Source organism: Spea bombifrons, chromosome 11 (genome assembly GCF_027358695.1).
Source record: "Spea bombifrons isolate aSpeBom1 chromosome 11, aSpeBom1.2.pri, whole genome shotgun sequence".
In the NCBI taxonomy this organism is placed as follows: domain Eukaryota; kingdom Metazoa; phylum Chordata; class Amphibia; order Anura; family Pelobatidae; genus Spea; species Spea bombifrons.
The window spans coordinates 34,663,933-34,679,236 of NC_071097.1; the positions used below are offsets into that span (position 1 = coordinate 34,663,933).

The 15,304-nt window shown below is 40.7% G+C and overlaps 1 protein-coding gene across 1 annotated transcript in view; it reads left to right on the plus strand.

Moving 5' to 3' along the window:
• SORCS3 (sortilin related VPS10 domain containing receptor 3) overlaps positions 1-15,304 on the plus strand; it is a 213,052-nt gene that overhangs the window by 134,201 nt on the left and 63,547 nt on the right. The window contains exon 6 of the mRNA XM_053451030.1: positions 12,471-12,535. Within this exon, the coding sequence (XP_053307005.1) occupies positions 12,471-12,535 (65 nt within the window). The remainder of the gene's footprint in view (positions 1-12,470; positions 12,536-15,304) is intronic.

The following is a 15,304-nucleotide window of genomic DNA, read 5'->3' on the forward strand; positions in this document are numbered from 1 at the left end:
AGAGAAGAACGGGATGGGAATAGTTAACTCGACGAACGTTCCCTGTAGCCTTCACTGACCTTGACATTGATTCATGACCTCTGCATCCCGCACTGACACGCAGATCTATATCACCCAGAAGGACGCATTCCTGCCATGAGCATCAGCATCCCTGACGGCAGCCATCGTTATCAGGTTAATAAATTAATAGTGAAAAAGTACTCAGCGCTTGCTGCGTAAGCAAATCGTATATTATATGGTTTGGACTCTGAAGGGCCTCCTGTTGACCCCGCGCTTTAATAATCTGCAATTACACATTATACTAGCGGGGGTTTCAATCATCTCATGCAAACCGTGCATTGTTATTACCCTCGCAGTGTTTCTTCTCGTTCCAATACATAAGGAATCTAACGCTCGAGGGTCAGAGGCTGAGATGGAATGGAAGGACGTTTGAATTCCCTTTTAAGGGTGGTAGACAAGTGGAACAGCTTCCTGGCAGAAGTGGTAGAGCTTAATACAATGAGGGAATATAAACAGAGACCAACGACTGATCTATTTATTGGAGAGCGTATTTATGTTTTTTTCCCAAAATATTAACTCTTTAGTAGCCAAGCACAAGCATTTTATTGCAGCAATTCACTAATGATGGCAAAATGGTTTGTATCCGGATACTGCTGGCAAAAATGGTGGTCGTACCGGCGATCTCTCTGGGTTTGCCCCCAAGGGGCCTATTATCAGGGTGGTCATACAGCCACACTCGTAACTATTCTACCCCGCTGTCATCATATATAAGACTCCCAGTTGGTGTTTTGGCTCCCAGAATGTTATGGCTGATATCCCTGCTTGAATGGAGGTGACATTTAAGTGTATCATTAAATAATGATAAGCCAAGCTTTTCATGAGGGCCGGTATTAGGGCCATTTGGGTGGGCCACTACATAGAATCTTCACGAAGGGTTAATAATTCAAGAAGGTCACCTCTCGGGGTCACCACGTTCCCAGGTATGATTATGAGGTCCGTTTAAATAAGCCGTAACCTGCTGTTATTGGGTGATTGTGCCGTTATTTGAGTTGCGAGATTTATGTTCCAATCATGCTGTTTTGCATTAACGAGACTGCTGCTGCCTGATGTGAATTTCCGAGACCCCCGTCCATTCATCCCTAATCTATATAACACGCCGCGTAATATCGCTCAGATCCCTTCAATCGCAGCTCTTTGCGGAGATCTTCCAGATGCGGCCACTTAGCTTATTTACGTGCAAATGACTTATCGAGCAGCTTTGTTGCTCTGCCTGTTAATGCTGATGCGATGATCTTCCTCAGGAGTATCCGGCGTCTCCGCTTCCATACACAGAGCCCCTTTCTTTACGTGAAAATAGGGAATAAATATGTCAAGGCCTTGTTATGATGCCCCCCGTTATCTCAGGTGTCCAGCTGGGGCGTGGCGAAAGACAATGAGGGCCGGGTCATGCGCAGAAGTGGGAAGGGTCAGAGGTGTGTCCACCCGCCCACCATACCTGGGGAGTCGTTGGGTTTCGCAGGGAGACTCTCGGGCACGCCCCCACTCCCCGCCCACCACAAAAAAAATATGTTTTGTTTTCTGATAAATAGGGAATCTGATACAAAGTTCTAAGAGTGGACTTATCACCATAGCAACCAAATAAATGGTGCTGCCGCTAAAGCGATTTGGCAACATTTATTTCACGACCCATCTCAGCCTCTAGAAATAAGATAAGTAACGGTTGTTTTGACTATGACTTTTAACCCCTTAGTGCCTTCTGATATTTAAAGAATAACTTTTGCCTCTAGAAAGGGTAAACCGGCCTTACCCTGGTGTGATTCTGTGATGTAATTCCATGTCCTAATATATTTTGTTGGTGCACGGATGGTTAAGACGGAATAGCTTGCCTAATACCCGTGGAGCCGCTGTGTAATGGCGTTATTAAGCGGAAACATGTTCTTTAGCTGATGAAATCGTGTTGAGCCGGCTCGTCTTGTAATGACGGCGTCTCCGGATTGCTATTCCATGTTTCTAGCGGTGTCATATCATCAGCGAAGTGTGAAGGACAAGCCAGGCGCTCGCCGCGTGTAAACATGGACCAAATCTATGCAAATGCCCGTCATTATTCCCGTGTTCGCCGTGATACTTCTGCGGTTTATTGGGGCTTAGTAACTGCGGTCCGTTCCCTGGACGCACATTCTCCATGCGCATATCCGAAAACAACAAATCTTCCAAAAAGTAGACGTGTAAATAGTTAATTTTTTTTTTTATCATTTAACGAAATGCAAAGTAAGGGAACAGAAGAAAAATCTAAATCAAATCAAGTTCACTCGCGCAAAGTCGGTTATTTTGTAGGCATAAAGTTAGGTATTTGATTAAAAGGATACCAAACGCGTGGTAATGATCGTCGATTTAATACGTAGGGTGAAACAAATAAACTGAAACAAAAACAGCTGCGTTGGAGGAATAAAACTGGGTGAGGAACAGGAACACTAACAAGGTGATGTCGCTGAAGACAGTTTAATGTTAAAAGTCATGCAATATGGCAAGACTGAGGACAACAACAACACACAGGGTAGTTACACCGCGTCAGGGAGGTCTCTGCCAGGCAGGAATGATAAGGCAGGTTTAGGAGGGAAAGTTCCTCGTCGGGACCCTACTTCCCCGCATGATGCTTCTCTTTTTTAGGAAAATATATACATATATTTTGTGTATATACAGTGTCGGGGATATATAATACATATCAAGTCACAAAAAAAGCCAAGTCCCAGCCGCAGCTCTCACCACAACCCCTAAAACAAAAATCACTACTCTTTCACCATTTGAAAGGTTGGGATTTGTGTAAGCATGAACAACTGAATGCTATGTGTCCCACACCCTATATGTTGAATGCATATTAAGTTTGGGGGTTTAAGGGATGACAAAGGAATGAACATCTGAGGTAAAGGCATTTACTTCCACAAACGGTGCATTTAACTAGCCCTTGTTTACTAAGCATTAGAATTGATCAGAGGTGAACAATGAAAGGGTTAAAACACAGATTTGTATCTTGATACTATTTGTACAGCCGCTTCGGTCTCAGCTCTGCATTTACCCCCCAAAACTGTCATGTTACGGTAAAAAATGCCCCCTGTTTAAATGTCCCCGGATTGGGAGCCTATGGCTATACCTGAAACTGTTCTGTGGCTTTGTGTGGGGGCGGGGCTAGCTGCGCATGGGGCGGGGCTATCCCCAGAGTGTCTATGGGGGAGGTAATCAGAGGAAAGTGGGCAGGACATGGGTGGGGAGTGGCTGTTCCAGAATGAAGAAGCTGACCTGGAGACCCGGGAAAGCAGAGCTGCACCTGGAGACTCAGAGTCAAACCCAGAGAGTTCCCCGGCATGCCCACGACCCCTATAATTTAATCCTCACTCATCCTCACATGAGTTGGAGGAGGATCACTGTTCCCCCTGTTTGCCCTGTAGATGTCCCCTTTCTTTTTTATTAATTTGTTAATTAATGTTTAAATTAATGTTTTTAAATTAATGCATTCTGGCAAGTTTGAGATATGGGATGGGGGACTCCACTAGTTTTTAATTTAAATAATGAATGCGCAATTAATTAACGAATGCACAAGTTGCTGTTTTTTTTTAACTCAACTGTGAAACAGAAGCGCTGGGTCGAGTCAAAAATTATCAAGTGTGGAGCAACATTTCTTGGTGCAAATTGTAAGCACCTTAAATTCCCCTAAAGTCAGAGTTTTTAACCTGCTGTTATACTCTACCTGTTCAAAAGCCTCCATATCGCTAATAGCAGACATCATACCTGTGACTAAGTAGAAGTTCCTGCTGTAATCCAATCCGTACCGTTCCCAACTATTGTGTTAACCCCTCGGGGTCCAGCAGAGACCTGTTATATAGTGTACGAGAAATCTAATTGTAGAATTATGGATGCTCGCTGCCTTGGGCATAAACATTGACATTTAATGAAGTGATACAGGGACGATAGATGTTTAAAGCCATTTACAATCGAGTGTGACTAAAATAAAATATTAAATCAGCCCATTGGTCTCGGAACGCGATGCTTTGCATTACAGCGTGAAACTCTTGGCAGCAACAACCTAAATTCTTATTTATTCAGGTTATTTATTTTATGTTGCGTGGTAACGGAAACTGTAGATAAGTAGTGGCCAAAATGCATTCTAATTGTCCCAGAACAAAAATTTTTTTTGGAGCATAGGTTTAAAATGGTAGAATGAATGAAACCTGCTTCAAAATGGGCAGAAGTGGGTGGGGCTACATAAAGCTCCTCCTCCTCTGTCTCCTACTGATATAAATTACCAATCTTCTGCTGACTGATGAATCTAGAAGTTTAGAGGAAGGACATAACACAATCTATGAGGTCACATCTCACATTAGCATACCTGAGATTACCACGGGTTTGACCCGGAGTCTCTGGGTGAGGCCAGTTTTCCCTGGATCTCCAGGCCAGTTTCTTCTTTTCAATTCAAATACCTCTCTTCATATCAAATACCTATTTGTAAGTCATTTAGAAGAAGAATAATAGATTTTATTTACACCGCGCAGACACTATACAAATGCGATGTCTGTCGCACCATGGCCACGTGCCAATAAAGTAAGGAGAAAGATAAGAAAGAATAGCAAGGAGAAACAACAGCTCCATGAGCGCTAAGGAGTCGAAGATATCTCCCATCACAAGGAACATCAGGGGAGAATACAGGGACTCGGGTCCCAAATATGGCCACTTGGGTGGTAGGTTCAAGCCATATGGGATATTGTTCATAAATCAAGCTGTAGGGAATTCTCCAACATTCCACATTTGTCAGTCCTCCCCTTATCCTGGGACCAACAAACTCACACCTTAATAAATGTAAGTATGCATTTCATAAACAAGAGGATTCTGAACCAAAATAAGACAATTCCTGTGAAATTTGCGACACGAGCCAATGTAATTATCACTTTTCTCATTATGGCAGGAGACAAAAAACCCGCAATCAAGCCACGGTTTCCGTCCCGAAATGAGAGATATTACAATGCATAATACATAAACACATAATGCATAAACACGCTGTTATTCCAGAGATACATGGAGGTCTCCGGCGTTATCAAATATCTGCTCTTTTGGGGGGGGGGGGATTTTTTTAGCGGAGTTTCATGCAGTCGTGGAGAATAGTTTTATTTTTAAAACCCCCGGAGACCTATTGTTGAGAAATAGTTAGCATTTTACTGGATGTTGTATTCCTCACAGTTTCTTGGATGAAAGATTACGGTTCACAAGCCGGAATAACGCTGTTCTTTCTTCTTTCAAGGCGTTTGACTGCAATGAGCTCTTGCAGAGACGCGGCATCTTATCTGCTTGGGATGGGCTCCAGTGGTTCCGAGGTTCCTTCTTTTGTTATAATTCACGCCGAACATACAGGGAGAGAAACGCTTATTTTTAAAGTAATCCCCCGTTCCGTAACGATACGACCACATGAATTCAAATGAGGAGGAATATAGAATACTGAGCTCGCTATGATCACACTTGTGGACGCTCTAGGTTTGACTCAGAGTCTCCGGGTGAAGCCCTACTTTCCAGGTCTCCGGGTTATCTTTCCTCTTTCTCTAGGCAGAGGGGAGGCAGTTGGCCATACGCACTCCCTGTCACCTTCTTTTTCTCAATCCACTTAAGGTTGCCAGGGGGCTAGCCCTGTGCCACACACAGGTAGCCGTGTCTCACTTTGTGGCTAATCACCCCTCCCCCACAGAGTCCTCCTAGAAACAAGATATGTAGGTATGGGTGACTAAAATGGCAAATATTTTGAGTAGGAAAAGTAGGAAAGTTGAAGCTAGTGCTTCTACAGACAAAGTCCACCATCGTCCCCTCTCGGTGGAAAATTATATAGGCAATCTGTAAAGAAAAGTCAAGCACACTTAGCTTTTGGTGAGAATGCAAAGTTCTCTAGAAGATGGAGAGCTACTGGTGGCCCATTCTGGGAAGTTCCTTAGTATAAATATAATAAGACCCAGGCCCAAACTGGCCATCTGAATACAAGTGGCCTTAAAGTGTTAGGCCCGCTTAGTTATCCTCCATCTGGCACTGATTAGACCTATGCAAAAGTCCACCACATTTTAAGACACGTTGTCTACTTCTGCTGTGCCGGACTCTCCCTTTTTCTAGTGTATCTTCTTAGCCAGGAATCACCACCTTCAGCTTCTGGAGCAGTCTAGACCAATGTTCCTCAAACCAGTTTCCAATAACTGCTATGCTAAACTGCAAGTAAGCTAGAGGGGGTGAGTGAGAGCTTGAGTGAGGGAATATGTATGTGTGTTAGAGTGAGAGTTTATGTATCAGTGTGTGTGGTAGCATGAATGTGTAAGCGTGTGAGCATGAATATGTATGTGTTTTTTGTGTTCGTGTGTAAGCATGAATGAATATGTGTATAAGTATGTGAGATAACTGTGTGTTAGCATGACTGTGTAGTGTGTGTTAGTGACAATGTATAAATGTGTCAGTTTAAGTATGTAAGTGTGTAAATGTGAGTGTGTATGTGTGAATATGTGTGTCAGTGAGTATGTGAGTTACCGGGGGGGTGGTTAATGGCCACTTGGACAAGAATGTGCCAGCCCACCCCTGATTCTACACTGTGGTCCAAAAGTTCCTTAAGAAATGAATCTTTTAAATTTATAAGAAGAAAGCATTTTTTTTTAAGGAAGCTGATTATTGGATGAAAGATCATATATATATATATGGCATTAGAATATGTACATTGCTGTGGAATATGATGGTGCTATATAAAACAATTAATAATAATATACAAATAATAATTAATAATAATAATAAAAATAATAATAATAATAATGCGATAATATAAGTGATACAGTTTTATAATTACCGGTAATTTAAAACAGGACATGCACACGTACAATCTCCACGCTAAATTTTGTAAGTAAGGGTACCTGTAGGGCTCAAATCTATTCAGGATTCTTCCATTAAATTCTTATGATAATGTACCGGTTTTAACCATTTCAAACATGTTAGGCAAACCTTAATTGACCTGTAATTATTTTTTCCTCCTCTGCATATCCGATCACTTAAAAACAACGTTAAAAATGAGCTTCTTAGCTTGCGTACCAACAACCTATCAGTGCCTGCTTATGAGTCACATGACAATTAAGCATTCCCTGAAAAAAAAAGCTCATTTCTGGGAATCGTTTTAGAATTAAACAGCTGTCCCTTTAAAACATGCCAATTCAACCCCCGACTTAGGTAATGTATCATACCCCTTTCAGCACCAGCGGGGCAACTAACTCATTTTATTATTATTATAATAATAATAATAATTATTATTATTATTATTATTATGTACGCCCCTCTGTCCCTGAATGGGTTAAAGTCACCTGACCATTTCTGCTATAAAAATAACAGATAGTCCCCTCCGCCGACATGAATTTTGGAGGGTATTAAAGCCGCTTCCATGTTCAGCTCCTATAACGGCTTATTATATTCAAGCTGTTAATTGGATTATATATGTTTAGTTGTCTCGTAATTATTTCGGTGAGCGGTATTAATATTTCATGCCACGGGCTCGCTTTGCATTTTATTAAACAGCGAAGAGACAGCTACCCGCCGACTTGTTATGCCACGGCGGTTCCTATTTTGTATTCAGACCGCGGAGGGAGTTTAGTATTATATTTGGAGACGGGCGAGAGGGTTACGCTGCTGTGCAAAAGCCCGGAATCTGGCTGGGGAAAAAAAAAACTAATTGGCAACCGGAGTGTCGGTAAATAAAAACGTATCCTTTATGGGTCGAGGTCATTAAAGATATCTTTTTTAGACCCAGAATCGGCCGTGGAATATTTTAGGCTGAATTCTGCTCGTTTAAAAAGAATAAATAGAGGAAGCTCCTGGAATCGCCAAAAAAAAAGATCATTTTTTTTTGCAGGAATACATGTAGAATTTGTAAAGTATCCAGTTTTTCATCTAAATTTTTTACATTTTTTTTTGTTCTTAATAAAAGCGAATTTAACGAAATATTTGATACAATTTTAGAAATGTAACCATAACAGAGGCATAAAGGTTTATTTGATTTTATTATTTATTTATAGGGCATGTGAATATATACTGTATGCGCCCACATTTCACATTGGGATTTTTTTTTTAGGGGGGGGACAAAAAAACTTTTTTTCCCCGCATGTCTAGATCAGAAGAAATCTGCATTGTGGGTTTAGTTACTGAAAAATATAAAAGGATATCTCTATATATTAATATGATTATTATTATTAATTTATACATTATATATTTCTCTTTCTTGAATATAGAACTATATATTTATTTATAAACACCATTACCATTAATTTAAAAAAAAAAAAAAAACACCCAAAATCCACATGAAATCATTCTTAAATTGGGCCATTTTATGTTTTTTGGTGGGTCATGTGACACAAGGGAATGGTAATCAGAATCTCGATTTTGTGCCAGTTGATAATGATGTTTTATGTTAATCAGTATGTTCCACAGATAGAATCCAACAGATATCACCAAGTAGTCAGGGAATAGAGTGCTGTCCCTTTAAAAGGCCATTTCTCACCCAAATCTATCCTTAGTATAACACAAATACAATTATCGCATCGATGGGATCAGAAGGTCACTCTACTCCGTGATGTATAGCTCCTTTCTTCTAATCTACGTATAGAATGTATAATAAATGTTTTTTATAGCATTATCCAGAATTATTTGCAACCAGTTTCTAAAACCAGTTGGTAGACAGGATTATATTACGATGTTTGGGGTGATCTGGATCTTTACAATACTTAAAGTGGATCTCCCACTATTTTGTTATGCCTAGTATCAGGTTAAAAAAAGATGCAAAAATCTGTTTGATCATACTGCCTGTGGGGAAACAATAGAATGGCTCAGTCTTAATTACCCACCCAAACACTCTGACCAATGAAAGTCTATGGACGAACGGACTTTATTAGCATTGCCATAAAGCATTAGCTCAGTGTGGGGTTTGAGCCGGGAAAGTCACCCAAAATATCACATGATTGACAGCAACGGCGGCTCCAGGTCTGCAGATAAAGGGAGTTTATGGGACAAAATTAGATAAAACCAGATTTTTGTCAACGACCGATGTTACTGTATACAGCGCTGGGGGTTATATTACTCAATACAGCGCTGGGGGTTATTACTGTATACAGCGCTGGGGATTATTATGGTATACAGCGTTGGGGATTATTATTGTATACAGCGCTGGGGATTATTATTGTATACAGTGCTGGGGTTTATTATTGTATACAGTGCTGGGGGTTATTATTGTATACGGCACTGGGGGTTATTATTGTATACGGCGCTGGGGGTTATTATGGTATACAGCACTGGGGATTATCATTGTATACAGCGCTGGGGATTATTATTGTATACAGAGCTGGGGGTTATATTACTGTATACAGCGCTGGGGATTATTATTGTATACAGAGCTGGGGGTTATATTACTGTATACAGCGCTGGGGATTATTATTGTATACAGCTCTGGGGATTATCATTGTATACAGCGCTGGGGATTATCATTGTATACAGCGCTGGGGATTATTATTGTATACAGAGCTGGGGGTTATATTACTGTATACAGTGCTGGGGGTTATTACTGTATACAGAGCTGGGGGTTATATTACTGTATACAGCGCTGGGGATTATTATTGTATACAGCGCTGGGGATTATTATTGTATACAGAGCTGGGGGTTATATTACTGTATACAGTGCTGGGGGTTATTACTGTATACAGAGCTGGGGGTTATATTACTGTATACAGCGCTGGGGATTATTATTGTATACAGCGCTGGGGATTATTATTGTATACAGCGCTGGGGATTATTATTGTATACGGCGCTGGGGGTTATTATGGTATACAGCGCTGGGGATTATTATTGTATACGGCGCTGGGGGTTATTATGGTATACAGCGCTGGGGATTATTATTGTATACAGCACTGGGGATTATTATTGTATACAGCGCTGGGTTTGTGTTTTTTCAGTGGGATTTCTCCCATGACACAGACATTACATTAAATGGCTTTTAAACAATCGCAGTGGCAAACAGTAGCGACCAAGAGGCTCTACCTAGTTTTTAAATATAAAAGTAGTTATAAAGGTGACGATTTCCTGTTAATAAGAAGGCTAATGATGTCTAACGTATTAACACGTGGCGCTTTGCTCTACACCCGAAAGGGATTTAGCTTCTCTTTGGACTCCCCGGTTCTTTTTATGGAATTTCCTGTTCTTCTAGAAATCCCTAAGAGTTTTGCACGAAATACAAACGTTTGGCTGTTTCCCATCGGTCCTTCTCTAGAACAATCGCTTGGGAAATGCATCTGCGCAGCGACAGCTTCCACGCCGCCTTATTATAATCTTTGCTAAAGTATTTACACAGCGACGGAGCTGCACGTTCCCCACTGTTGTCTTTCTTCGCTCGAGAGATTTCTCAATCAGATTGTGTTATGCCTTCGGAAAAAGGCATGAATTATTTATGTTTTTTGGAGTGTATTTAAGGAGCATCTCCCCAGACTCCTTTTCTTCAGGGTACAAGTCTAGGCGAGTGTGAAAACTGATGTGTTTTGCAATCGTCCCAGGAGAGGCTGATCCCCCCCCCCATGGGTCACAACGGCCAATACGAAGCCGGTTTGCGTAGTCGTCGCCCCGTGGACAAGAGATGGGGACATCTACTGCCTCTGGGGCTGTCAACTCAACAAACTTCAAGAGACGTTACTTTCTCCTGAAAATAAGCTACGGGGAATAGAGATCTCTACCAGTCGAGAACTGTCAAGGTCAGGGAAAGAGAAAGACCAGCCCGGCATCCTTTGTAATAGGATTTGGAAGTCAGTTCGAGTTACGATGAGAGATAATGGGTTTGAACATGTTGCAGTGGTAGATGGTGCCTCCAGCTCCTAGCTTCTGCATCATGGCTGCTGAGAAGTCCAGGGCTGAAGGACATGCCAGCAGATCCATGACCCCATCTCAGAGCCCATCGCGGTTAAATGACACAGAATTCGTGTTATGCAAAATCTTTTGTCTAGAGAATCCAATGTTACTTTGCAACATAGAAACGTGGCATCCGCCAGCAGGTCGGCCCCATTCGGCCCAATCTGGCCTGGCCTAGTCTATCTGTTTTTCCTGCTGTAAAGACTCAAACCTTAATCAGTGGTTGGTCTCATCTTAGATTCAGAGCCCTATGCCTAACCCATGCATGTTTAATACCCTCACTGTATTACCCTCTACCACTTCTGCTGGGAGACTGTTACAATTATCCACCACCCTCGTACTATGCGCAGGTCATCTTTGAATGATTTACCACCAAGTTCCCAACAAATATGCAGTTTGTTACAGGAGAAAGGTGGACCCCTATACGTTTACCTTGCATGTAATTGCCCCTTTAATTTAATATTTTTCTTCCATTCATCAGGAATCCCTACTTGCAAAAATAATATATGACATTTATGTTCCTTCCTTGGCGTGTTCCTTTAAGTGGGTGTTTGCATAAAGAGCTTAACATCTTGCAGGAAAAGTGCATCCCCGAAATATCCTAAAAGCTGGTAAACCACCTTAAAAATATTGACAAATATATGTATATAGACTGCATTGTAAGTAAAGTTAACTAATATTGTGTGTAATATTTCAATGGTTTCAGTGCTTGGAAAAATTTGCAGGCAGAAAAAGAGGAGGGAAAGTGGTATTATGTGAGTGAAATGCCCCCTCCCCTCCAACTTTTACCCCAAAAGCCACACCAGGTTGGTCAGACTGTGATGAGATGCCACCTACTAGGTGCTAGGAGCAGTCAGCATAGCTGGGCAAGCTGCTCGGAGCTCTTCTTCCTCTGGGGGAGTGGCTTTGTGAGGGGTGGGGCTAGCTAGCTCTGCATGGGGCAGGGCTAAATATGCATAGAAGTAGGGCTAGCTTCAGACAGTCCTGATTAGGAGGGAAATTAGGCAGGGAGTGGGCGTGGCTAAGGGCCACTCCCTTTTCTCAGAGAAAGGGAGAAGTGACCCCGAGGCCCAGGGAAGCCACGTTAACCCCGGAGACTTCGCAGCCGGGTGTCACAGTGTGTTATAAAACTGCAATAAAATATCAAAAAATGTAATTTCCGCCCAAAACTAGTGACACGTTTGCTGTAAAATTTCTGCCCCCCTATGCTGGGGGGTGCATTTTTGAGGGACACAGGGTGAGTCTGGCAGAGTTTAGTCCTAGTTGTATGAAGGATCCTCATTTATATTTTAACCACGCGTTACCAATAAAGATTTTTTTCCCCCAATCATAAATTGTTCTCAAGGCAAACTCACACGTGTGTTGGAAGGAAAAGACCACAATAATAATTCACCCTGCATAGGCAATTTGCTGTCTTTATGCCCCATTGGTCATTCAATTAAAATACAATACAGTTGAATATTGCGGCTATCGCTCCCCGTCTGCGCTGAATTCATCTCATTGTGGTCTCTCTTTTATTTTTTTATTTTTTTTAGGTCCGTAACCGGCTTAGATAAGGAGCCAGACGTTGTGCATATGGAAGCCCGGACTGCTGATGGACGTGAGTGCGCCTGCTTATTTATAATAGAGATATTATGCATTTTATTAAATACGTACATTTACATGTTAATTAAGCTGTGAAAGGCAAACATAGAATTTTCTGGCAGGTCGGCCCTATACGGCCCCTGTCTAGTCTACTCGTTGCTCCTGCTGTAAAGACTCAAACCTTAATCAGTCGTTGATCTCGTCTTAGATTGAGGAGCCGTATGTCTATCCCATGCATGTTTAATACCCTCACTGTATTACCCTCTACCACTTCTACTGGGTGGCTGTTCTATTTACTTACCACCACTAAAGAGTGTAAAAAGTATGATATATATATATTACAAGCTAAAAACACACTCACAAGCGAGAAGGGTAAGCGTTATATCTACTAACTAAGGGTAAGGTCATATCTACTAACTCCCTAAGGCCTTATCATACTGCCTCGTGGTAAGCAATAATTTCACTCCATCCTTATTATCGACAGGGACTCTAATAAGGTAGGACTCATTCAGCACTGCCATAAAGCATCAGCTGTGTGTAGCATTTGGAGTAGAGAACGGGGGTGGGCAAGGCTGATGATCACGTGACCCCAGGCTCGAATTTTTTCCCCCTGCCATATAAGGAAATTCCTCGTTGGAGGCTTACGAGGTCCAAAATAGTACATACAGAGAGGATTTTCATCTATTGGAACAAGAACCCATTTTCTTTCGATATTAAGCTAAATAATGTATTTTTAAGAAAAATATGTATTCTTTTACGGGAACTTTCTTCTTAAAGTGGAGGCTGCGAGTTTTTTTTAGCCTGTAAAATATTTTTATTTTTCTGAATATATATCGCCGGCATTAAATCTGTCCTTCCGTCTCTATAGGATTTATGCCGCGCTGTTTGCTTAGCGTCTAAACTGGCAAAAGCTCACCTAAGCGTGATATTTGCTTACAATTTAACGCGCGGCTCCTACAACGTATTTCCTTGAGCTTTCGAATGTTTGCGTTGTGGATTTCACGCTGGAATTATGGTAGGGAAAGCGCGACCCGCGCACGTGTCCCGGTGCACTCCATAATTTGCAAATGAAATGCTCAGAAGGGTTCATTTGCTTCAAATATTTGTTTGGATTTAATTTAAACCAAATGAGTTCGTGGGATTGGAGGGTGGGATAGGATGACCTTCAATTTCTTGGACTCCGGAGGGTATTATATCAGATACACCTGCGACAGCAGGATAGGCTTAGAGGAATTAACCTTTTGAACATGTGTACATAAAAATCTATATCTTACATGTAGCTTTTTTAAAAAAAAAATACAATATGATATATATATAATATATATAATGTAATATATATAATATATAGTACATATATAATGTAATATATTATGTAATATTATATAATATACCGGTATTATATATATATATATATTATGTAATTTATATAATATATTATATATATATATATATATATATATATATTTATATATATATAAAATATATATGTATATTATATATATATTATAATGTAATATATATTATATATATATATGTGTGTGTATGTTTGTACATTTAAATGTGCGTATACTTTTTTCGCTGATGTATATATATATATATATATATAATATACAATTCTTACTTATTGTGATAAGTACAGTCGACGGTGGGCGAGTGATTGTAGCGGCTCAAAACATTCTATCAGAAGGAGCCTGCTGAAGTCAGAAGGTTTTGGGGATACACAAGAAGGAATCAGATGTAACTTTATTTCATATACACTGGAACTTCCTGGCTGAGGCTTCCCAGAGCCCTCCCTCATCAGGGGAGTGGCTAAATGAGGGGTGGGGCTAGAGTGGGGCTTCTCGTTCCCCAGGTAGCTTAAATCTGCTTGGTGTTAGGAGGGGTAATGGGGCGGGTAGTGGGTGTGGCTAAATGCTGCTTTCACCACCCAGAGACAGAGCATGGTGTCCTGGAGAGCCAACAATTCACCCAGATACTCCGAATGAAACCCATAGAGTTCCGAGCTACGCTAATTACACATAACGGAATTAAAAGTCTCGTTCAAATTTTGGGACAGTTTTTCTCCACTGTACGATGGAAGGTCATACAAGAATCCCCAGCTTTTGCAATATTTATATATATATATCTATATATATATATATATATATATAGATATATAGATATATATATAGAAATTAAACAAACTCATAAGAATAAAAATCCAATCTTTAGTCACACATTACACAGGATATATATATAAATATGCATGTATATATGTATGTATATGTATATATATATATATATATATAAATATATATATATATATATATATATATATATCCTACTTTTCCTTATGAATCCCCACCTTCACATTTGGATTGTAGAGGAAACAAAAAAAATAATAATTCTGAATCTAATTAGAATCCTTTCAACGTATCTGTCTCGTTCTGTCTTTAGTTGACTCCCTCTCGCGTGGTTTCTGCCTTTTCGCTGATGGATGTGCACAGGGTTCTGCCCTCGTTTTAAGTGACTGGGTCATTTTGTGTTTTGGTTCTTGCCTCATCTGATTAAAGTGCTGGCCTCTCGCTGTCTGACGTTACGCTGCACTCTATTTTCCTTTGTTTCAGGCAGCCTGCAAGTCCATTAGGGATTACAATACCTACAATGCTTCAAGGAAGTCATCTCTTCCAACGTTGCTAATATTGGCGATGGAAATTTCCATTGTGGTCAAGATGGTATTTTTATAAAATTACACCTGTTTAATTCTGAAATTTGCTCAGCGGCCTCTTCCTGGCCAAGCAAATCT